This window comes from Zootoca vivipara, chromosome 2 (genome assembly GCF_963506605.1).
Source record: "Zootoca vivipara chromosome 2, rZooViv1.1, whole genome shotgun sequence".
Lineage (NCBI taxonomy): Eukaryota > Metazoa > Chordata > Lepidosauria > Squamata > Lacertidae > Zootoca > Zootoca vivipara.
The window spans coordinates 118,024,814-118,049,518 of record NC_083277.1 but is presented as its reverse complement, the minus strand read 5'-3'; the positions used below and the strand labels follow the sequence as shown (position 1 = coordinate 118,049,518).

At 44.1% G+C, this 24,705-nt stretch overlaps 1 protein-coding gene across 3 annotated transcripts in view; it reads left to right on the top strand.

Moving 5' to 3' along the window:
- Nucleotides 1-4,741, top strand: part of OLFM2 (olfactomedin 2) — a 209,017-nt gene extending 204,276 nt beyond the window's left edge. For all 3 annotated transcript variants that reach the window (XM_060272127.1, XM_060272126.1, XM_060272125.1), the window contains exon 6: nucleotides 3,786-4,741. In XM_060272127.1, the coding sequence (XP_060128110.1) occupies nucleotides 3,786-4,463 (678 nt within the window). In that variant the 3' untranslated portion in view covers nucleotides 4,464-4,741. The remainder of the gene's footprint in view (nucleotides 1-3,785) is intronic.
- Nucleotides 4,742-24,705: the final 19,964 nt, after the last annotated feature.

The window sequence follows — 24,705 nt, the reverse complement described above, 5'->3', positions numbered from 1 at the left end:
GTCTAATGCATTTTATGTATTATTTTTGCTAATCCATAAGCATTTTTTTTAATGCACACTTTCTGCTAAATGATGCATTTTTGGACATATTTGGCTGGAGACTGCATTGCAAAATTTAAGGATGGGGGGATGTAGGCCATAGGAGCCAACTCTTCAGCCCCCCCCCCCAATAAAATATTTGAGGCAGCTGAGCCATCTAAAGTTGATGGGCATTGCCATTCAAATGGTGTGCATGCACCACATCATGTGATTGATTATGCAGGGCGAGGCTTACCTGCCCCTTCCCAATATTTTGTTCAAGTTGGCACCCCTGATGTAGGCATGAGGGAGGAGTGTGAATTTAGATAGGTAGTTGTGCCTTTGGTTTTTTATTGTTCTGGGGAAGTGCAAATGAGATAATTTCTCATTACAATGCAGACTGAACCAAATTTCCTCCCCCCCCCCAACCCGTCACTGCAAGGTCTTCTCTGACTCCATGCCCCTTGATGACCATCATCTCAATTACAGGCTGATTGTTTGTGAACTGTCAACTCCTTTTCTTGAAAGGTTTGAAGCCTCCCAGTCCGTTGGGTGTTGAGTCTGATGCCTCCCCATCCATCACTCACTGTGCCAATCCCTGATCCCCATAAATGAGACAGTGCCATTTTGTTCAATATGTGGCAGCTACATCCACCTCCTCTGTCTCACAATGGCTGAACAGGATGCAATTCGCCTTTGCTGCAGTCTAACCCCCATTCAGTTTACTGTCCATTGAAGATGCTCGCTGAGAGTCAAATATCAATCCATATCCTTTTTATGCTCAACCTTCCTTTTGGGGAGACAGGGGTGTGTAGCAGTGTCCCAGGTGTGAGGCAGATTTGTAGATCAGATGTTTGTTTGTTTTAATCATCTCCAAATATAAAAGGAGCAGAACCAATCATTAGATCTTCTAGAGCAGGCACATCCAAATCAAGTAGGCTGTGATCTACTAATGAGCATAAAATACTGGCAGTGATCTACCACACTCTCCCATTGTCATTCTTCAACTTAAACATACTCTCCCCACCCCCTGTTAGCATGTGTGTACTTGCTGTATTTATTTGAGACCCCCTCCAGGCCCAGAGCCACAGCTAGGTGATCTTACGGCCCTGGCAGAACCGTCCAGATTGTGCCCCCTAGCCAAGGACAAATTAGCTCTTCTGTCTGCCTCTCCTCCACACACCCCACCTACATTCACTCTCATCCTCCAATGTTGGATCACTTTTAGTATTTTTACACTGTTCACCCCACCCCCTATTTCTTTTTTCCTACTTCCTCTTCTTGATTCTTTTTATCCTGCTCTCTCTCATCCACTTTCTTCCTCTTCTCTGAAATGATAATCTATATATATATATATATATATATATATATATATATATATATATATATATATATAAATGTAAACTGGCCATGTGGGTGTGTCTCCAATTTTCTACGTAACTGCTTGACTGATTGCGTTCAAATTTTGACACAACCTCCCAAGCGAATATGCAAGTGACCCCATACCATTTGCATAGACAGATGTTGCACCTGGGCCAGGTAAAAACCCCAAAACCACGTGGTCCAGAACTCACAACTCAGATGAAAGTGCATGCTGGGAGCACAGGAGAGGTTGCAAAATAGCGCCCTCTAGCAACAAATACACTGGTACTGCACCTAGGAAAGCTTCCCTCTCCACAGCATCTCGGCTCGGCTTTCCAGACTGGGCCGAGTGGAGGCGGGGCTCACCTGGGTGGGAGATGGAGGAGGAGGGGGCAGCATACCTCATGGGTCGGGACAGGGTGGGGGGAGTCACAGGGATGAGCCTGTGTAAACAGAACACATGTAAAATATTTCAACAAAATGAAGGGGGACTCTGAAGATGAGGGGAGTCTGAAGGGAGACTCTGAGGGTCCATTTAATAGACTGAGCCACAGCAACGCATGGCCGGGCCACCTAGTACTAATAATAATACTAGAAAATGGTGGGTACTGCTGCCAGTGGCAAAACCAGAAAAATGAGGGGCACAGAAGGGTAAATTTGATTTAGAAGTGGGCAAGTTTGTCCCACATGTTATGATCTTGCAAAGAAAATTAATAATATGCATTAAGGACAGGAGTCCAACAATTGAGGAGGCAAGTGGGGAGGGCTGTATCCTTGGGGTGGGGCAATTTCCTCCCCATCTTTGATGCTGAAGTGGGCAGAGCAGGGTGCCTCTTGTGAGCTGCCCCTTTGGGGTCTGAAGAATTAGTGAAGGGGAGGCTCTGACTCCCCCCACCCCACCCCACCCCACCTAATGAGCTGCTGAAAGGGAGAATGTTCCAGTGTGCATGGCTAGCGGGACTCTCCAATTGGTCAGTTGCACCTTGAGACCCCCATTCATTAATAAATTAGCGGCACGCTCCAACCAAGTGCAAGGCACCAATTGCACCCAGAGTCTTTGGGGCTGCGCCACACACTCGCGAGGGATTGTTCCCAAGCCCCATCTGCACAGCTCTGAGGTGGGCCAGTGACGTCTGCGTTGTCTGCTCAGGTCAGCACCAGCGCCATCCAAACCAGCCAAATACAGGCTCAATTAATACTCAAACTGGAGGAATGAGAAGCATGCACAGGTGCCTGTGTGGAAGGAGGTGGCTAAGTGGACGCGGGAGGGGGGAGTTTAAGTTGGGGGTGAGGGAAAACACTCAAACTGGAAGGATTAGGAGCTTGCACGGGGTGTCTGTGTGGAAGGAGGTGGCTAACTAGACACGGGGAGGGGATTTGGTGGGAAGGAAAGGGAGGCAAAAGTTCTCTCTCTGAGGAGCCAGTCAGAGCTCGCTGGACTTCTCTCCCTCTCCCTCTCCCTCTCCCTCTCCCTCTCCCTCTCTCTCTCACTCATTCTCTCTCTCTCTCTCTCTCTCTCTCTCTCTCTCTCTCTCTCTCTCTCTCTCTCTCTCCTTTCTCTCTGCGCAGGGCATCTCTCTCACTCATTCTCTCTCACTCATTCTCTCTCTCTCTCTCTCTCTCACACACACACACCATGCCCTCCTCCTCCCACCTCCTGCCTCAAGCCTGCTCGCTTCTTGTTCTCCTTCTGCCTTTGCACGTGCATCATTCTAGAGGAGTGTGCTGAGCTCTCACAGTCTGCCTTGGAGAGAAGCTGGGCTGCGATTGACAGAAATCAATCAGACCTAAGAGAGTCCATCGCAGTCGACCTGTTTGGCAATCCTGCTCTAGAGTAGCACCAAATTTATCCCAATTTAAATTTCTGATTACCGTATTTTTCGCTCCATAAGACGCACTTTTTACCTCCCAAAAAAGAAGGGGAAAAGTCCAAGAGTCATATGGAATGAATGCAAGAGCCAGAGCCAGAGCCACGAAGGTGAGAGCCAGAGCCAGAGTCACGCGCAGTGGGAAACCAGCTGTTCCGTGACAGCGAGCGAGGTGAGAGGAGAGACGGAAGGGAGCCCCTTCCGCCCCTCCTCCCAGCTTCCTTCCATCCTTCCTCCCCCCCCCTCTCTCTCACCACTTCCATCTGTCCATCCTTCCTTCCTTCCTTCCTTCCTTCCTTCCTTCCTTCCTTCCTTCCTTCCTTCCTTCTCCCTCTTTCTTTCAACTCTCTCACCCCTTCCTTCCTTCCTTCCCTCTTTCTCTTCCCTCCCTCCCTTTCTTTCTGGTCTCTTTTTTCCATTTAGATTTTCAGCTTTGGACCTCAAAATACCTGTTCTTCCTATAGCTACACTGAAGTGATCTGGTACAGAGTAATCTCAGCAGAGGCCATTCTAATGCCCCTTGTGCTCTTCCCTCAGGTCTGGTACATGGATGGCTACTACAAAGGCCGCCGTGTCCTGGAGTACCGTACACTCAATGACTTCATCACAGGCCAAAACTTTGTCCAGCACCTGCTGCCTCATCCCTGGGCTGGCACCGGCCACGTGGTCTACAATGGGTCCCTCTACTACAACAAGTACCAAAGCAACATAGTGGTGAAGTACCATTTCCGTTCGCGGAGTGTGGTCGTGCAGCGCAGCCTCAACACCGCTGGCTACAACAACACCTTCCCCTACTCCTGGGGCGGCTTCTCAGACATCGACTTCATGGTGGACGAGAATGGGCTCTGGGCAGTCTACACCACCAACCAGAATGCTGGCAACATTGTAGTAAGCAGGATGGACCCTGTCACGCTGGAGATTCTCCGTAGCTGGGACACCGGCTACCCCAAGCGGAGTGCAGGTGAATCCTTCATCATCTGCGGGACCCTCTATGTGACCAATTCACACCTGGCTGGGGCTAAGATCTATTTTGCCTACTACACAAACACTTCTAGCTATGAGTACACGGATATTCCCTTCCACAATCAGTATTCCCACATATCCATGTTGGACTACAACCCCCGGGAGAGGGTCCTCTATACCTGGAACAATGGCCACCAGGTCATCTACAACGTGACTCTTTTCCATGTCATCAAGACTTCAGGGGAGTTATAATCCCATAAGCAAAGAGGCCTCAACTCTCTCTCAGTTGTCATTTTTGTTCATTTTCTCTCTTATCCTTGCGGGTTTGGGAGGTGGGGGAGCAATGTGGCCTGCAAACTCAGTGGCCTGGGAAAACACTCCGTGATGCCATTATTTCTACATAATAAAGCAAACAGATTTCTTCTTTCTCTTTCTCTCTCTTTCTCTCTTTTCTCTCTTTCCTGTGGTTGATGACGCATGGATCTGGTTTGGGGCTTCTTTGGGGGGCGGCGGCTATTTTTTATTTTTGTATTGATTTTATTTTATTTATTTACTGGTGGCAAATAAAGACAATCTCATTGAGGTTAGATGGAGTTTGGGCCCTTCTTGGTGCAATGAATGACTTGGGTGCTGGGAGATATGCAGGCTTCTAACTGGGGATGTGGTCATTGGCTTTGAAAACAAAGATCCAGCTCCAAGGAAACGCAAGAGGAAAATCTTCCTTGGGAGGCTGTGAGCTCCAGTTCTGCACCCCCCCCCCAGCCCTCTCTAAAGCTGTGTTTTGGACTACAGCTCTCATCAGCCCCAACCAGCATGTGCTAACTGGGGATGGTAGTTATTGTAGTCCCAAACCTCTGGATGTCTTCAGGTTGGCAAAGGCTGTGCTAAGGGCTTCTTCTGTTGGAGTTTGCCTCCCATCAGCTAGGCTGGCTCCATCTCACTAGCGAAGACTGCTTGGTTCACTTTTAATGGGAACCAATGGAATTCAAAATTCCCTGAACCAATATGCAACCCAAAATGCAGGTATTTCTCAGGTATTTCCTACTTGCAGGCTTCCCACAGCCATCTGGTTGGCCACTGTGAGAACAGGATGCTGGACTTGGATAGGCCACTGGCCTCATCCAGCAAAGCTCTTCTTATGTTTTTACGTTGACACTGATCTGAATTTTGCACTGCAGTTCTTCAAGCAAAAAATGTGCACACACACAGCTTCTATTGGCGGAAATAACATACAACAATTCATTCTGTTAGTGGGACAGCTTACAAAAATGTGTTTATTAGTCAAAATCCCATGCAAAAATGAACATATTAGGAAAGAGGTGTACGAAACCTCCCAGACTAATGTGTGGGCTAGAACTTAGGTCTCCACTGCTTTGCATACCAAAATACATTTTTTAAAAAATGTGTATTTTTTTACAGAAAGAAATTTAAAAATTGAAAATGCTTTTAAAAATAGGGCCTTAAATGTGGATGTCTATGCAAGTGGTTGAGTTTTTTAAAAGGCAAATTTATGCATAAATGGGACAAAACAGACTTGCGTCTAAACAGATTCAAAAGTGGGATGGATCTGAAAAAGGCTGGCTGGCCCAGTCCTACGTCTGCCCGTAAACTCCCAGTTTGCAGCCTGGAAAGTTGTTTTGCTGCTCTTAAGCTGAAAATACAGTGGGAGCTGTTGTTGCCAGTGGGAGCTCTGCAGTCTACCATTCATAGACAGGGAAGGAAAGAATAGGAAAAAATGACATGTGTTTATCAACATTGTCTCCTGTGTAATGGGAGGGACAGTAGCTTAGTGGTTGTGCACAGGCATGGCTTGAGTGCTGCAGAGGAAGGAACAACAAGCAGGGCAGGAACTGGTCAGAAAAGCCATGGAGAAGCCCTCTTAACTGGTAAAATGATCTGCTCTGGAAGAAGCATCCCTCCTGGGTTTCTGCATGAATCACCATTCTGAGCATCTCCTGACCTGGTCATTTAGCAGGTGATGGGAAATACCTCTTTTTGCCCAAGAGTGTGGAGAGGCACTGCGGAAGAATCAACAGGATTGGGCAAGGTGAACAGGGAGTCCGATCTGGTGTAAGGCAACTACCTACACTTCTCATGAAGGAGGCAAGCTCAGAGCAATGCCTTAGGCAGAGACACAACAAGCACCTTCCTCTGAGGAGAGGTCATTCTCCTCAATCTTAATGTTAGGAGCAATCAGTACAGTAATCCAAATTGATGCAAATATGGGACAGAATATGTCCTCCTCAGCAGAGGCTGCTTGCATGAAGGGACAGCCAGAGAAACGACAGGGAGAGACACAACACGATAGATACCGTGGGTTCCCAGGAGATTTGGTTGTGCCAAGCATACTCGCCATTCTCCCACACCACCCTAGCAGTACCCTTGCACATAATTTGTGCAAGAAAATAGCTGCTGTAGCCCAGCAGGATGGAGCATCAGCCAATGGTTTCTGGCCTTTCCCGACAAGTTGCCCAATGAAGCACCTAGCAGATTGCTATTCAGAGTGAATCGTGTTGTGAACTTCCCTTGAAACTGAACAGAATATCTTAGCTGCAAGAACAGTCCTATTATGCCCTCGGCAAAACAGCTGTCTCTCTTCCTGGCAGAATTTTACAGGTTGAAGAAACGTGAGTTTAAATATTTTGTTTTAAATACCTTGGGGTTTTAAAAAACACACAAGGTCATGCAGGAGGAAGGCAAGTCCACACCACCACCAATCAAAAAGGCAGAACCATGTCATCTCCCAGGATACTTTCAGGCCTCTTACAAACCAGCTTTAGCCAGGTGACTATGTTTGGTACAATGCAATCTCCAAGGTCGACTGAAGGCCTTCCAGTTGTGAAGTGAGCTGAAAAGGTGTCCATGTGAGGTATGTAAAATTAGAAGTTAAGAGAGGCTACTGTTGCAGGAGGCTGCGATCTCTGTGGCCTGTTAATGCTGACAGAAAAAACAGATTTCACAAATCACAAGAGGCATGGGGACCTCTTGCTTCTAGAATCCTGTCTGCTGATCTTGGAATGTAGACCTCGGTTCCACAGTATCAGTCCTGCTGCTTATCGAGTCCATTCAACAGACTCCAAGCAGACATCAAGACACCCCTTCCCTGTTCCCCAAATTCCTCCTTTCCCCTCAGTTAAAAGACTTCAGAAGGTGCCAAACATTCAATAGGGAGGAGCCTTCTCTGATCTCAACCGGAAGAGAGTTCCTTAAAACATCTGAAGGCAGCCCTGTTTAGGGAAGCTTTTACTGTTTAATAAATTATTGTATTTTAATACTTCTGTTGGAAGCCGCCCAGAGTGGCTGGGGAAACCCAGCCAGATGGGCAGGGTATAAATAATAAATTTATTATTATCCTCTATAATAATATCCAAGTGTCTCTGCGTCCAGTCCCTGTGTCCGTGGGATTGCGCTACTGCGCATGTGCCCCACGGACAGCCTTTGGGACTTCGAGAGCAGAGAGTTCGGACGTCGCAAGCAGTTTCAGCGCCTCATTCCCTCTCTGTATCCCCCGCCCCAATTCGCTCCTCCTGTGCCCTGCATATGCTCAGAGGCTGCCGTGACCATGCTCTGCTCCCATACCACTTCCATACCTGTCCCGGAGGCTTCTCATGCTGCTCGCCTGCCAGAGGGAGGGAGGCTGGCTGGAAACAGGAAACGCCATTCGCCGCCCCGACCAGAGTTTAACCCGCCTCTTCCAGACCTCCAGAGGCTGCCTCAATTTAACAAGAGGACCTCCCTCTCGGTATGTATAGACTAATTAGTTGGGGCGGGAAGTGGCTGTTCTAGCACCCGTTAATTTAACGGGCTTAATGATAGTAGTTATTATATAAAACTGGGACTTGCGAGCCAATTGTGGCCTTTGAGGTCTCTCAACCTGGGTCTGGGGATTTTCCCAAAGCCACACTCCTCATCAGCTCTACGCTTCACTCACCCTCTTTGGGTGCTTTCGCTAGTCTGGAATTTGTCCTTGAATGACTCTTGTTTGCCTGAATGGAGAATCGAGAGATGGGGTGAAAGAGGTGCAAGTGCTGGTTTTCCCATTGCTATAATGCATTCTGCTGCTAAAGTAAGAGTCACATCCATTGCTCTTCCCTATTTTTTCTTCTGGTCCCACCCACTTCTGGCTCCACCTCTTTCTATCAATGGCATGCAGTCCCTGGAGGGCTACCCAGGCAAGAACGTGGCCCTCAGACTGGAAAACTTTCCTTGCCTCAATCTGAATTTCAAAGTGTGGCAAGGGCCAGCCCACTCATGAGGCAAGGTTATGCAACTGCCTTGGGCAGCAGGATACACAGAGGCAGCAGATTTCGCCCCCAAGAAATGCATTGCCCACTGCTGCTGCCATGATAGCAGTGACGGCTGCAGCGCACCCTCTTCAGCAGCCCACCCCACAATGCTGCATCTACAGTGGCAAATAGGAAGCACTGCTGGTCTCTCCCCTGCCCCCCCCCCGGGAGGAAATGGCAAGAGCTGCCCTTTGAGGTCACCTGGGCTCTACACCTCTAGAGCAGGGAGCCCTAGATGGACTTTATTCCCTCTTCAATCATCAAGTAAGGTTGATTTGCTTTTCCCTGCCTCTTGTTCCTGATGTAGATCTTCACCTGCCCCTTCTTGCCTAGTTGGGAGGGCGCCATTTTGTAGTTCGCCTCAGGTGCCAAAATGTCTTGGGGGGGCATGGACGTAGCCAAGGGGGGCAGCTGCCGCCGGTAAATCAAGTAAATCAATAACAATATTTAACTAACTGAGCTTCTCCACACACCCCCAACATAAAGCCTGCTCCCTTAACATAAATCCTGGCTACCCCATGGTGGGGGGCTAGGCAGAATGGCCTCCACTGTTGAGTTTTGTGAACAAAATTCAGATCTGTGTTACAGACATCAACAAAATGCAAGCACAGAAGGTGGGCCATTTAGAGTGGCCTTTTCTCTTTTAAATGCAGGGAAGAATGCCAACTGTAGGGGGGGGGAGCGTGAGAGAGCACTTACATTGCAGGGTGAATATCTTGTGCTTTGTCAGCTAGTGATAATTCTTTTTTTTTTTTCATTTTGAAAAACCTTTATTACTTGTTAAAAATTACAAAATTACAAAGAAAATACATACAAAAGAAAATACATATAATCCAGTTACAAAACCAGAAAATACGTATAACAGATAAACAGCCTTTTCCAATCGTAGCATTCTAAAATCGGCCATAAAATCCCACTAACCCAAAACTTAATCTTTACAATTGGATCTGGGGGCCAAGAATATATGGAACCGGACAAGAGAAAGAATAAGAATGAAAAAAGAACAAACATAGGAAGAACGAACAAGGAAAGGGAATCCAGGTAAGTCAGAGGTACGGGAAGGTGGGACGGGGGGGTAGGGAAGGGAGGAAGGGGAGGAAGGGGAAATAAACAAAGAATAGAGGTAGATAAAGTAAAAATAGAAAAGGTGTAAAGTAAGATAAAATTTTGACTTCCCAACACTTATCATCGGTTCCCTCACATAAATAAATTTTACTAAGCTTCTCCTTTTATTTACATCAATTGCCTTTCTCTCCTCCCATCACCTTGTTTCCTATCCTCTTGTGTCTCTTAGTCTAAACATATCATTAATTTTGTGCTTATTTTTTGTTTATGAAAATATTCATCCACATATTTCCACTCATCTTTGATTTTTTGTTTTGGTATCCTTCTGATCGTTGCGGTTAGCTTTGCAAGTGTCATGTATTCAGTCAATTTTATATGCCAATCTTGAATAGTTGGAACCTTATCTCCTTTCCAATTTTGGGCGATCAGCATTCTAGCGGCCGCACACGAATAAAGAAGTATATTCCTCCTATCTTTTGGTATGTCCTCTGGGATCATGCTCAACAGCAAGATCTCAGGTTTTTTCTCGAATGTCAACCTAAGCATTTTTTTCATTTCTTCGTATATTTTTGACCAATATGAGCTAATCCTATCGCAGTTCCACCAGCAATGAAAAAAATCACCCAGTTTCTCTTTACATTTCCAACATTTATCCTGGTTGTTTCTATAAATTTTAGCTAATTTTGCTGGTGTGAGATGATACCTATAAACCATTTTCCATATATTTTCCCTTATTGTCATACATGCTGTGAAATTTATATCTTTAATCCATAGTTTCTCCCACTGTTCAACATAGATTACCCTCCCTATATCTTTTGCCCATTTTACCATTACATCTTTTACCATCTCATCTTTCATTTCCCATTCCAGCAAGAATTTGTATATTTTCGCCAATGATCTCCCCTGATTTTCTAATAGTAATTCTTGTAATTTTGATCTTTCCTCCTCGAATCCAATTACTTTGTGTTCTTTAAAGATCGATTGCACTTGAAGGTAATGTAACCAGCTTTGACAATATTGCTCAATTTGGTTGTATGGTTTTAGCTCATATTGGTTGTTTATTTTCTCAATTAATTCTTTATATGTTGGCCAATTATTCCCTTTGGGTTCTTTGCTTGTTGCTGACATTTCTACAGGTGAAGCCCACCACGGTATTTTAGGTTCTAGTAAGCATCTGAATTCTTCCCAAATATCGAACAGAGGTTTTTTAAATATATGATTTTTGAAGGATGTATATTCACCTTTCTTTTCCTTTAATAGGTATGCGTGCCAGCCTCCAGTATTTCTAAAGCCTTCCAATTTCAATAACTCCAAATCATCCAACAGGAACCAGTCTTTCAGCCAACACAGGCAAGATGCAGCATAATACAGTCTTAAATTCGGAACTCCCAAACCTCCTCTTTCTTTTGCGTCTGTTAGCAACCTATATTGTATTCTTGCCTTTTTTCCTTGCCAAATAAAGTTATTTAAATCTCTTTTCCATGTTTCGAATGTTTCTTTTTTCAATTTTATCGGCAACATTTGAAATAGAAAAATCAGTTTAGGTAAGATCATCATTTTAATTGCGGCAATCCTACCTGCTAATGTTAGATTCAGTCCCTTCCAATGCTCTAAATCCTCTTTTATTTTCTTCCAAATTTTATCGTAATTATTATCAAATAAATCTGCTTTATTATTGGAAATAGTAATCCCCAAATATTTGATTTTCCTTACTATCTCCCACCCACTAATCATTTGTATTTCCCTTTCTTCTTCCTTTCTTATGTTTTTGATCATCAATTTAGTTTTTTGATTATTGACTTTTAAGCCCGCTACCTTGCCATAATCTAATAATTTACTTTTTAATCTGGGTAAGGTCTCCACAGGGTCTTCCAACATTATTATCAAATCATCGGCAAAAGCTCGCAATTTGTACTCACTTCTCCCAACCGATATGCCCTTGAGGTTCCTATCCATTTGGATGTCTTTTATTAGAAATTCCAGTGCCCATATAAATAATAATGGGGACAATGGGCATCCCTGCCGCGTTCCCTTAGAAATTTCAAATTCTTTTGATATGTCCCCATTAATGATCAACCTCGCCAGCTGTTTACTATATATGGCCTTTATTCCCTCCATAAATCTTCCTTTAATTCCTAATTTCTTCAACGCCCCTATCATGAATTCCCATGCCAGATTATCAAATGCCTTTTCGGCGTCCAAGAATATGAAAGCTGTCTTCTTGCTAGGGTTCCATTCCACATATTCGAACATATCTAATAGGATTCTAATATTACTAGACATTTTCCTTTGGGGTAGAAAGCCTTGTTGTTCTTTGCCTATTACTTTATTTAATACACCTTTTAATCTGTTGGCTAAAATTCCAGTAAATACTTTATAATCAATATTTAATAATGATATTGGCCTATAATTCCCTATTTCTTCTCTTCTCTCGATATCTTTAGGTATCAGGGTAATGTATGTATCTTGCCACGATTTTGGAAACTCTCTTCCCTCTAAAATTTCATCAACCATTACCTTATACACTTCTTTTAATTCATTTTGTAAGACTTTATAATGTTTTCCTGTTAGGCCATCCGTGCCTGGTGATTTCCCCAATTTAAGTTTATTTATCTCATCTATAATTTCTTGATATGAAATTGGTTTATTTAAATTCTCCAATTCTTCTAAGCTAATGCCAAATCCAGTGAATTTATCTAAATATTCTTCTAATTTCTTATTATTAATGTTTTCCCCTCTATACAATTTACTGTAATATTTCACAAAGCCATCTTGTATTTCCTCTGGGTTGGTCTTAAGCTTTCCCCCATCCTTAATTGCAATAATTTGCTGCTGACTCCGTCTCTTCCTTAATTGCCAGGCCAATAGTTTGCCGGATCTACTTCCCAATTCAAAGGTTCTTTGTTTTGCCCATATAATTCTATTCTCTATTTCTTCATCCACTAATTGTTTTAAATTATTCTGTAATACTTTCATTTGTACTTTTATGTTGGCATTTTTTGGATTTTTCCCCAATTCTTTTTCTGTTAACTCAATCTCAGATTTCAGTTTTTCTATCTTTTCCTGCTTGTCTCTCCTATATCTACTTTTCTGTTGTATGTATAATCCTCGGATATAGGCCTTACTAGCCTCCCATACAGATGTTATATTTACCTCTGGCGATACATTAAGCTGGAAAAATTCCCTCACCGACTCCCTCAGTTTTCCAACAAAGGTTTCGTCTTCTAATAGTCTGTCATCCATTCTCCACCTTTTAATACTTTTCCTCTCTTCCCTAATCTTTACCATTATCGGGTTATGGTCGGTTACCGATTTAGCCATAATCTCACACTTTTTAATCAATGTTGTTAGACCTGTGGAGACCCAGATTATGTCTTTGAGATCTACAGCAGGACTCACCTAGGCACTTGCTATCCGCCTTCTTGTGTCACAGATAAGGCTCTTGGCATAGCCAAGTGGACATTTGTTTAAGCAGCGGAGATCCTATCGCTCGTCTCAGTGGCTGACACCAAATTGACTCAAAGAAGTGATCAAAGGCAGGCACCGTCCATCTTGCAATGGAGCTTAGGGCTGAGATATTCTCTGCCTGGGAGGATACAACAAACTCATTTACTCTATACTCTGCAGTGGGAGAGGATTCAAGTGCCTTCACATCTCCCAGGGGTTATGAGAGATAATAGGTTTTACTTTAGCAGCACCATGTGGTCCAGTGTTTCTCAAAATTGGGCCCCCAGCTGCTGTTGGACTAAAACTTTCATCATCCCTGTCCTACTAGCTAAGGAAGATGGGAGTTTTAGTCAAAAAAACAGGGAGGCTGTTTCAGGTCAGAAGAATGGAATGAAACTGTGCTGTTTGACACATTTCAATATCACTATTTCAGACCTATTCTAAGGAAGTAGAAGACTTTTATAGCATGCATTTTCAGGGCATCTTTGAATACAGTTACAATTGAATTGATCTCACAGCATAATGTGGAGATTCCTCCTTCAACAAAACATCCCAGGAAAGGAACAGGGAAGAGTGTTAGTTAGCTTGTCATATACCCCAGCTTTATATCTTTTATATGCCAAAAGCATACCAACCATTTAATCTTGGGGAAGTATCATAGCTCATAGCATCTTCTGTGCATACCAAAGGTCTGAGGTTTGATCCCCAGCATCTCCAGGTAAGGTTCTCTGAAATCCTGGAGATCTGCCACCAGACAGTGTAGTCAGTACTGAACTACATGGATCAATGATCTGGCTCAGCTATGTACCAAGCTATGAACTATGTTCCAAGTTCTGGCAACAGTTTCTCGGCGTGGTTCATCCACTCATTCCTGCTGTTGTGTCACAAACCACACCCGCTGGTGGTATATCAATCCACAATTCCATAACATTACAAGCAATGCAGTGTAAAAGCACCAACTGAGAAAAGTACATAATAATACCCATGTCCCAATGCACCCCAAGGTTGCGATCTTAACCTCATTTACCTGGGAGTAAGCACAGCGGGTGGCACTGTCGGTTAAACCACAGAGCCTAGGGCTTGCCGATCAGAAGGTCGGTGGTTTGAATCCCTGCGATGGGGTGAGCTCCCATTGCTCGGTCCCAGCTCCTGCCAACCTAGCAGTTCAAAAGCACGTCTAAGTGCAAGTAGATAAATAGGTACCGCTACAGCGGGAAGGTAAACAGTGTTTCTGTGTGCTGCTCTGGTTCACCAGAAGCGGCTTTGTCATGCTGGCCACATGACCCGGAAGCTGTACACCGGCTCCCTCGGCCAATAATGCGAGATGAGCACCGCAACCCAAGAGTCGGTCACAACTGGACCTAATGGTCAGGGGTCCCTTTAATTCAGTGGGACACATTTTTGCATAGGCATCTTTAGGATTGTGCTGGAAATTACTTTCTTGTGAATGGTGTTTTATAACTAAACAGCAGGTATATGGGGCAGGGGTGGGGGCAATATGGCTCATGACCCTAGCCTACATTGACCCTATTAACACGGTTCAGGAAAACAAACTTTATAAACCGCAACAGTACACCAGTGATGCACCCATATGCATACCCTTCAAGTGTCCCTATTTACAGGGACATCCTTGACTTAGATAAGCCTATTTTCATTGGATAAATGTTGGAGGATATGGAGTTATCGAACCACCGAGCCATCTGAAGGCAATCCTGTATAGCAAAGGCTATTTAATGTTTTATTATGTTTTCATACAGGTTGGAAGCTGCCCAGAGTGGCTGGGGCAACCCAGTAAGATGTGTGGGGTATAAATAGTAAAATTTTCATGATAGAAAGGGACGCCCCTATTTTCATCAGAGAAATACCGGGTATTGGAGGGTACTTTTGTGTACTTTTCCAATCCCCATTTATAGCAATTTTCCCTCTGCAATCCCAGGCACTTAAAAAGTACGGTATTTAAATTTGGATCAATTCTGCCCATAGAAATTAATTTACCCCACATCTGCTAAAGAAGGAAACAGATAAATAAGCTGCTCCAACTGAGTGCAAGCAACGAAACCATCTAATGTTTTGCAGTGTTGGGGGTGTTGGCATCAAAATCGTTGACATCAAAAGAAGGAACAGAACCTCTTCCACTCTCTAATCATTTCTTAAATAATTTAGACCATGGGCCACCAATTTGTTGCTCACAAGGGCCAGCAAGCACACCAAGACCTTCTATGCTGCTTGTGAAAGGTCTCTGGAAATATCATCATGTATGTTTGCTGCTCTGCTCCATTCCTGTTTGCACTGGCTCAGCTTCTCCTCACACTGAACACACACCCTGAAACATGCCCACATTTCATGAGATGCCAGGTCTAAATGCTCAACCTCCAATCAGTCAGCGCATGTATCCACAGCAGTGACCAGAGGAGGAATGACCGCTGGGAGGATCACAGAAAACAGAAATGTCATGATACACCTGCATCAGCACAAATGGACACCTTCATCTGCCCAACTTGCAACAAAACATGTCTCTCCTGTATCAGTCTCTACAGACGCAGCAGGTGTTGTAACTCTCCAACAGTTTGATATTATGGTGTCTCCTGAGACAGATGGATGCCAACCAACCATGTACACTGCAGCTGAGGGGGAGCCTGACCTGCCTTGAGACCATGCAAGTTGGACTGGGGGAGCTTAACCCTTTCTCTTCTTGACACAGTCATGAGAAAAAGTCTTCTCTGAAGATGTTCTTTTCATTTCAAGGGACTCTCACCCTCTCCCATCATGTCTAACATGGTCGTTGGTCTCTGTCCCCCCAAAACTGTGCCTTTTGTCCCTATGCACACAGGCACACAAACACACACCCTTACATCTGAGATCAACCCCTTTCCCATAGCAGGAGACTTAGGATGTTTCATTTTTGCAGTGTTCTAACACAAGAGAGCTCTCCTAGCAATGTAAGGTTCATTTCACCTATCACTCTCCCATGTTCTTCCTATAGGTCAAAGGGAGACAGCAGGCAGCAATGGCAGGAGCGCCAGGAGGGCCTCTTGCAGGGGCTTCTTGCTGAGGCATGGACCTCAGCAGGTATCTGATACTGCCGACCCCCAGATATTGTCCCAGCTTGTTTTTAACATCAGGATCAGCTCTGGAATGTGCCAAGTTTATAACAAAGATTGAAGTGCCTCTGAGCATGCTGAGGGACCTCCTCAGCACAAGCACAGCTACCTTGTAGCACATATAAAACTGAGACGAAATCAGGGTTTTCAGGTCAGAATAATTTCTCTCTCTTCCCCCCTCCTGCCCACCTGGGACTCCCTCCCTCTCTCAAATGGATCACAGCTGGAGACTCTGCAATGTGCTTTGAAAAGCCTGGGTTTAGACGGCAGGACCTCTAGGTCAGGGACTCATCCTCATGGACCTTGGACCATGTGTGCCCATCAGTTACTCTCAGTTTGCAGCCTGATTCCTTGAGCTTTTTATTACCCAGCCTCCATGATTACAGTCCTTGAGACAGCAATTTGTGCTCTGTGGTGCACAACAGAGCATCCTCCCCCATCCTTGGCCAGACCTTGCCACTAGTAGAATTATAGCCTGGGAATCAGGGATCAATTGGGCCTGATTAAGCTCAGTGACCCTGAGCTTCTCCCTCCTCCTCTCCTTCTGTCTCTGGCCTTTTAATGCTTTGCTTCTTTGGAATGGCAGTCCCCTTTTGAGGCAGAGAATTCTTTTTCCACATCAACACAGCCGCACCCTCAGGCAAAGGAGCCAGTGCACCTCCGCTATGCTGCCTGCCTGCCATTTGCAGTCATTGCTTGGTTTCTAAGTAGTCCATTTCTAGAGGAGGTTGGAGCTGGCTTTGGTCCCTGACAGGAAAAACAGCAGAGTCTTGTGTTGTAATATTAAAGACTAACAAATTTATTATGGCACGAACTTTGGTGCACTATAGTCCACTTAATAGATGCATGAAGCATTGTCTGTGTTACATGCATGGGCTTCTTTGTGAGGAGGGGAATGGTGAGGTCCAAGCAAAAAGAAATTCAGAAAATACAAAGTTGCCACAATCCGAATCTTTCTCCAACACTCCAATCCATCTCCTTATTAGCATCTAGATCTCACCTTTCTCCCATCATGGAACTCAGAGTCCCCAGGTGCTGCCACCATACCCAGACCTGGATAGCTTCAGCAAGGTAGTGGCCTCACATGGGCATGCATGTGCACACAAACACACACTGCTTCTCCTTATCAAATAGCTGATTGGCATGGCATGGTTGCTGGTTTTGTGGTTCATTTGTGTTTTTTTTTTTGTTTGTTGAAATGGCATAGTTCAGATGTAAACAGTAATAGTAAAGTTCATACAAGCACTGAAATGTGAGAGATTGGAAGTTGCTAATATCAATAAGAAGGAAAATGTTAAGCCACCCATATATTGTGGAATATGGCAGGTACAGTTACAGGTAGGTAGCCGTGTTGGTCTGAGTCGAAGCAAAATAGAAAAAAAATTCCTTCAGTAGCACCTTAAAGACCAACTAAGTTTTTATTTTGGTATGAGCTTTCGTGTGCATGCACACTTCTTCAGATACACTGAAACAGAAGTAACCAGACCCTTATGTATATACAGATGGTGGTGGGGGTGGGTGGGAATGGGTGATGGGCTGATGGGAGTGGTAAACCTGTAGATGGCTGTTAACGACTGCTGATGACTGCAATTAGTCCGGGGGGGGGAGCAAGGGTTGAGGCGCCAAAGAAAGCTTGATCATGCATAATGAGATAAGAATCCGATGTCTTTATTCATCCCAGGTGGCTCCATGGTTTTAAGCTTGGTAATGAGTTCCAATTCAGAAACTTCTCTTTCCAGTCTGTTCCTGAAATTTCTCTGTAATAAAACAGCTGCTTTGAGATCTTGCATAGAATGTCCTGGGAGATTGAAGTGTTCTCCTACTGGTTTCTCTGTCTTATGGTTCCTGATGTCAGATTTATGTCCATTTATCCTTTGGTGTAGGGTTTGGCCTGTTTGTCCAATATAGAGAGCTGAAGGGCACTGTTGGCATTTGATGGCAGGTACAATTTGTCCTGTAGTCTTTGTTCCTGTGCTGAATGAATGGCCACCAGTCTGCCATGAAAGTCTCTCAAGGTTTTTGTTTTTATTTTTTGCCTTTTGCCACATGTAGTTTTTGCATCAGTTTGCCCCCAGAAATTATGTTACACAATTTTTGTACATTCAAACCCTTTGCTTCTTTCCAGTTTTAACCTATCAATTCTTGCTGCCATTAATAAGTAAACAATTACATGTTTGTATAATCAACCTTGGTTGTCTCCACTGAATATACCCAACAATACTACATATTTCAGGGGGATCTGGGTATTTTACAGGTTTCCTCAGTATTTTTGCTATTTCTACAAATATTTCATCCCAGAACTGGACAATGAACTGTGAGCTGTACATCCCCTCCAGCAAGCAGGTGAGCAGGATTTATCCATTCTGGCTATTTTTGTAGGCATTAGATGCCATTTTTGCATCATTTTCAAAGTATTTTCTTTTAATCCATATGAATTTGTTTTAGAATGACATGTTCCCCAATCTTCAGCCATGATAGTTTAATTCTAGTCAGATTCCCACACTCCTTTCAGGGCGTCTTTTGATCTTATGTCCAGTTTAAGTAACATGGTATATAAAATGGATATCAACCCTTTCTTTTGATCATTTGTTTCAAATTGGGTTAAGCTTCTGGTACCCTGCTGTATAATATGCTGTTATCTGATGAATGTACTAATTTGATAGCACATTAACCATGTTATAGATGCATTTCTTAAATTGTTCTTCTGCATCCATATAAATTTCTTCTCAGTGTGCTATCCTGTGATTTAGGGCTATTAATAATTTCTTTTCTGATAACTGGGTTTCAGTGTGGATTAGATTGTTCTAATAAAAAGTGTTCAATTTGCACCCATTGTTTGTCTTTTGAGTCTTTGATATGAGAGCAGATGCTGAAGTGGATACACTTCATAATATAATTTTAATAAGGGAATTGCCCCCTCCTCATGCAGTTGCTTTTCTGTGCTTTAATTTTTTGGGTACGAGGCCCCATGGTTTTGAAAAACAAAAATTCCCCATTTGGTTTGCCAATATTTAAAGCAGGGATCTCTGTAGGAAAAACATAAAACTGGTTCATTTGTATTGGGACCTTTGACTTGGAAGCCCAACCTCTTGATCCCAGATGTATAAGAATGTACCATGTTTATTCTGTGGTGAGAGAAGTGCACTCTGCATGTAATCAGAAATACTTGTCCCTTATTTGTCCATGTGCTTAAAGACTGAGCCATAGCATCCACCCACCCCTTCCAAAAATGTGTTCTCTACTTTCCACTTCTCTGAAAAGTGGTACATTCTGGGGACAGGCTTTTGCAAAGTCACTGCCTTTGTTAACAGAGAGTGTTAAGAATTTAGGATGACTTATGTAATAGGCAGAGCTTAGCTATAACAAGGTGGAGGACTGTTTTGCAACAGCTTCTCACAAATGCATGAAATGTGCCTTTCCCAATTTGATTATTTTGGGGGAGGAGGGGGAAATAGGGCAAACATGCTTGCCCTTTCTAAGCAAAGGTATGAAGCAATACCCTCACTTTGATTTGGCAATGTGACATCTTGACATCTTGATGGCTGTAAGGAATGGCTGACTGCTGCCCATGTGACAAGCAGTGTTACTACAGCTTCTCAGGACAGAACATTCTGAATTGACTCTGCCTATGCTGGCCATTGAAACCTCCTGGGCATGAAAGAGCATAAGATGCTTATTGCAGATATTAATACTGTGCAGCTTGAGGCATCTGAATGCATAAAACCTGACTCATTTTGGAATAGAACATTATCCAGACCCATAAGTTTGATTCAAAGTTTTACTTGCAGAACTTTCTGCAAAACAGAACAAAAAACAGTAAAAGATACATCCAAACTGTTCCATAAGATTATGTGCATATCCAGCACAAGCTCAGCATTTAAAAATGACTTTAAACAGGACTGAGATCAAAACTTTCTCCCCCCCCCCATTCCAACCTGTATTGGCCTGCATCCTGCCTCAGGCTATGCAGCTCCTGGAGAACTTCATAATCACATCTTACTTCCACTCTGGCTAGACAAAAAAAAAAGACAAAAAATCCACTCCCAATATGGTTATTTGCAATTCAATACCTTAATCACCTATCTAAGGTTAAACACTATGTGTTAGAGCAGAGAACAAAAACAGTTAATTATCAAACCAGATAGGAGCTTCTAGCTCTTCTTTAGCTACAATGGAATCTTCCAGTTAAACCTTTTCATCAACACACACAGGCATTCTCCATTTCAGTGTGAATTAAACAATTAACAAGACTTTCCTGTCTCAGTGGGGCAACAAGGTCTACTTGAGCCATTTCTGATTCCTGGATTGGTCTCCTGTTCAGCATTCTTATGTGCACTTTGATCCTGATAGCTGTTTAGCTCTGATTACCAGTTCCTGGCTCCTGGCTCACTCGGTCTAGCTCAGACAGTGGCACAGTGTGATGTCCTCATGCTGGCTATGTAATTTGTTGTTGGCTAGAACATGATTGCCTGAAATAAAAACATTCCCCCCTTTTGTTTTCTGTTTCTTCACTGCTGCTGATGCAGCTTCTGAAAGAAGGAGCAAACAGGTACTGAAGTAAAGGGTGGCAGAAACGTGTGGAGGTTTTTCTCAGAATGTGTCAAGTTCACCAAATGCCATTTTCCCAATTAACCTTAAATATTCCCACCTCCCAATAACTCAGTGAAATCCTAGAAGGAACTAGTTTATTTAAAATGTATACATTGAGTAGAAAAGATGCTACAACAGAGGTGGGGGACTTGTGGCCCTCCAGATGTTGTTGGACTCCAGCTCCCAACAGGCTCATCACACACCTTAAAGGGACCCCTGACCATTAGGTCCAGTCGTGACCGACTCTGGGGTTGCGCGCTCATCTTGCATTATTGGCCGAGGAAGCCGACATATAGCTTTCAGGTCATGTGGCCAGCATGACAAAGCAGCTTATGGCAAACCAGAGCAGCACATGGAAATGCCGTTTACCTTCCCGCTGGAGCGGTTCCTATTTATCTACTTGCATTTTGACGTGCTTTCGAACTGCTAGGTTGGCAGGAGCTGCGACCAAGCAACGGGAGCTCACCCTGTCACAGGGATTTGAACCGCCGACCTTCCGATCAGCAAGCCCTAGGCTCAGTGGTTTAACCCACAGCGCCACCTGGGTCCCTATATCACACACCTTACATGCAGGTAGATTGATACAGAACTGTCACCTTGGTGTTATAACTGGCTTTTAGGATGGTGCTATAAACATTCTGCCGAAGAGGAACCTATATTTTGTGCCATGAAATCTATGACCTGTATAAATTGTGCAAAATTTCATGGCCTCAGATTATTATAATTTTCAGACACAGAGAATGACAGAAAGCTAGGCTGAAATCCTGTGTAGACCATCCTGTTATCTGAATAGATTAATGTTACTTTTAAAATGTAAATGATCAGTCAATGATGCACACTTATTTGGGAATAAGTCTTATCTGTAGCGGCTGGTGCCCACTGGGATTGGTAGAGCTGGCCAGCAGCAGTTGGCACCAAAGCAAGTGGCTGGCAGAGCAAGAGTCAGTGAGGGAGGCAATTCATTCTGGTTTTGTCTCATCCTCCTCCTGGCTGAGGAGGAGGAAGCTGACAGTCAGAGACACCCTCTAGGCTGGTTAGAAGTATGGTGGAGGCCGGGTGGAGGCAATGCAACCTCGGTGGGACAGTGCCCCCTTGTCTTAATGGACCACTCTCCACTGAGTCCCACTGAGCTAATGAAACTTACCTTTTGATCAACATTTCTATGGTAAGATTACACAGTTAGCCACCCATCATCGCCGCCCATCTCTTAAGTTCCTGAGATTCTCTTTCCTCCAGCTTTCTTCATAACTCCAGCTTTCTAAATATTTTACCGTCTGTCACTTTTCTTTGATTCTTAGAATTTTCACCATATCTGCTTCTTCTCTTTAAGCCTTGAAGCCTGACAGATGCCAGGCAGAATGAAATATCTATTTTTAAAAAATAATACATTATTCCTGGTATCTCATTTATTGGTTCATGCTTCCCTCCAGACATCTCTGTACTATCTTGGACTCTCCCACTGTCTCGCTTGCTAGAACAAAGCCCATAAACAGCCCGTGGATGAGGCTGTTGGGTTCTCCATTTCTTGTTCCAGGCTTCCAAGTTCAATTACCCCTCCACTTACAAAATGTCTTATTCATTCATATGGATGGATGGCAATGACAGGACAATGCTCCACTTCCTTTAATAACTTCTCCCAGGATTTATTAAGTGAGATGCACTTTTGCCAGCTACTGCCCTCACAAGGCTGCCTGGGGAGGTGCATATTTGCATGATGTAACTTTTGCTTATGAACATGTGGAAATCTGTGACTGGGGATTTATCAAGTTAAAGAGTGCTAGTTAATTTAATAAACTAAAATATATATAATCTGGCAGCGAGATGGATCTGTAACTCATCTCCTTAATGAAATATGTCTGAGAACTCTGAGACTTCAACCTGTCAAAAAACAAAACCCACCACCACAGCCACATGCCTCAGATAAAGCAGACCCCTTACCTGCTGTTACCACTTTTCCTCCCGCCTGTTTGTCAGTAATAAACCAGGAGAAATAACAGGGAGGAAACTGATGTCCTTGTTCAGAAGTGAAATCAACAAGGCATAACTGACGAGGCAACAATTTGTGAAGGTGAGAGCCAGCAAAGCATCCTCACCTGCACATTAGTTTGATCTGGCAATTGTTGGAGGGGAACCCCCAGGTTTGATATATTTACACATCCACACCTTCTTATTTCATGCAATGAATCTGTGGAGTATTTTCTTGTTTAAAATGCAGGACCAGAAAAAGAAACCCTATGTCAACATGCCTATGCCATTCCACCCCAAGCACATTTACTCAGAGAGGGAAGCCCTTCTGTGGTTGAGAACAGGACTGCAGCCTCACATTTTATGTGTGCTTGAATTTGGGCTCCTCTGGCTTAGTAGCATATGAGAAATCCCATTTAACTATCATACAGCTGAGCCCTGTAGTTCAGCTGCCTATACATTAGGACCCGTCCCAAACATTGTTGGGGAACTGGTATCAGCTGGTAGAGGTATAGGCTAGCACTGTGCATGCCCACCCTTCAATTCAGGGCCCAATCCAGTGTTTCAGAGCAGCCCCTAACTGACTTGGGATGTTCCAGGACTGACCCAACATGGATCTAGGCCCCATTTGATTTAGAGGCCTTGTAAAGTGTTTGATTAAAGTTTAAAACTAAATAAGCATGGAGAGAAAGGAGAATTGAAATTTACAGATTTTCCACTTCTGGTGAAGAGAAGACCTTAATTTCATCAGTGTCTTACTAATGGCATTAGTTGGGTAGGGGCAGGCTGCATGGCTGGGACGCCTTCTAATTCCTGGAATAGCCAGGCTAGGTTTCAGGCCGAGGGAGCTGGCATTTGTCCAGAGACAGTTTTCCAGGTCATGTGGCCAGCATGACTAAACCGCTACTGGCGCACAGAGGGCCATGACAAGTGCCAAAGCGCACAGAAAAGCTGTTTATCTTCCCGCCACAGCAGTACCTATTTATCTACTTTCACTGGCATGCTTTCAAACCGCTAGGTTGGCAGGAGCTGGGACAGAGCAATGGGAGCTCACCCCGTTGCAGGGATTCAAACTGCTGACCTTCCAATCAGCAAGCCCAAGAGGCTCAGTGGTATAGACCACAGCACCACCCGCATCCCTCTAATGATGTAAACTAGATGCTGGAAGCAAGGGAGCTGGCTGGGAAGCCAAAAAGACAAAGTGATGCTGGATTTCTGTTGAAATCCATGACTGTGGCTATGGGGGAAGCAATGCCCTCTTGGGGTGCTACTACTGTGAACCCCTCCATCGTATGCTCATGTTGTATATATAAAGAAACCATATATCCTAAAGACACCACAGTCTCTGCTGTGCCTCATTCCTAAAGGAGCACAAACTCTGGGTAGGTGCCTGGAACCCCTGGAATCTCACACCTCTCAGAAACTTGCAACACTATGACCTATGGAATTGATAGGAAGACTTTCGTCAGTTTCACATTTCTGGCTTTAAAAGGGCATGTTGTGTTGGAAAGCAAATACAAAAAGTAATATTTGTAGGAATGGGGAGTGGGGGGTAAAAACAAAACAAAGCAAAACAAGTGCTATGCATTAGTGAGACTAATGAGGATTTCTCTCTTGACATTATCCATTTTCCCTGAAATGAATGAAGGCATCTTTGGAATTGACAGGTTCCATCTCGGATTAGGTTTGTGGTTCAGACTTCAGGATTCACATAATGGAATGTTCCTCTGTGTGTGTATCAAACAGATTCAATCCTAGATATCAAGGATGGCTTGGCCATTTTTACACAAGCCACTTAGAAATAACCTTGAGCCTCCCTCCTGACATTTGAGTACCTGTATAATAAAAGTTAGGGACCCAGGTGGTGCTGTGGGTTAAACCACAGAGTCTAGGGCTTGCTGATCAGAAGGTCGGCGGTTCGAATCCCTGCAACGGGGTGAGCTCCCAGCTCGGTCCCAGCTCCTGCCCACCTAGCAGTTCGGGAAGGTAAACAGCGATTCCGTGCGCTGCTCTGGTTCGCCAGAAGCAGCTTTGTCATGC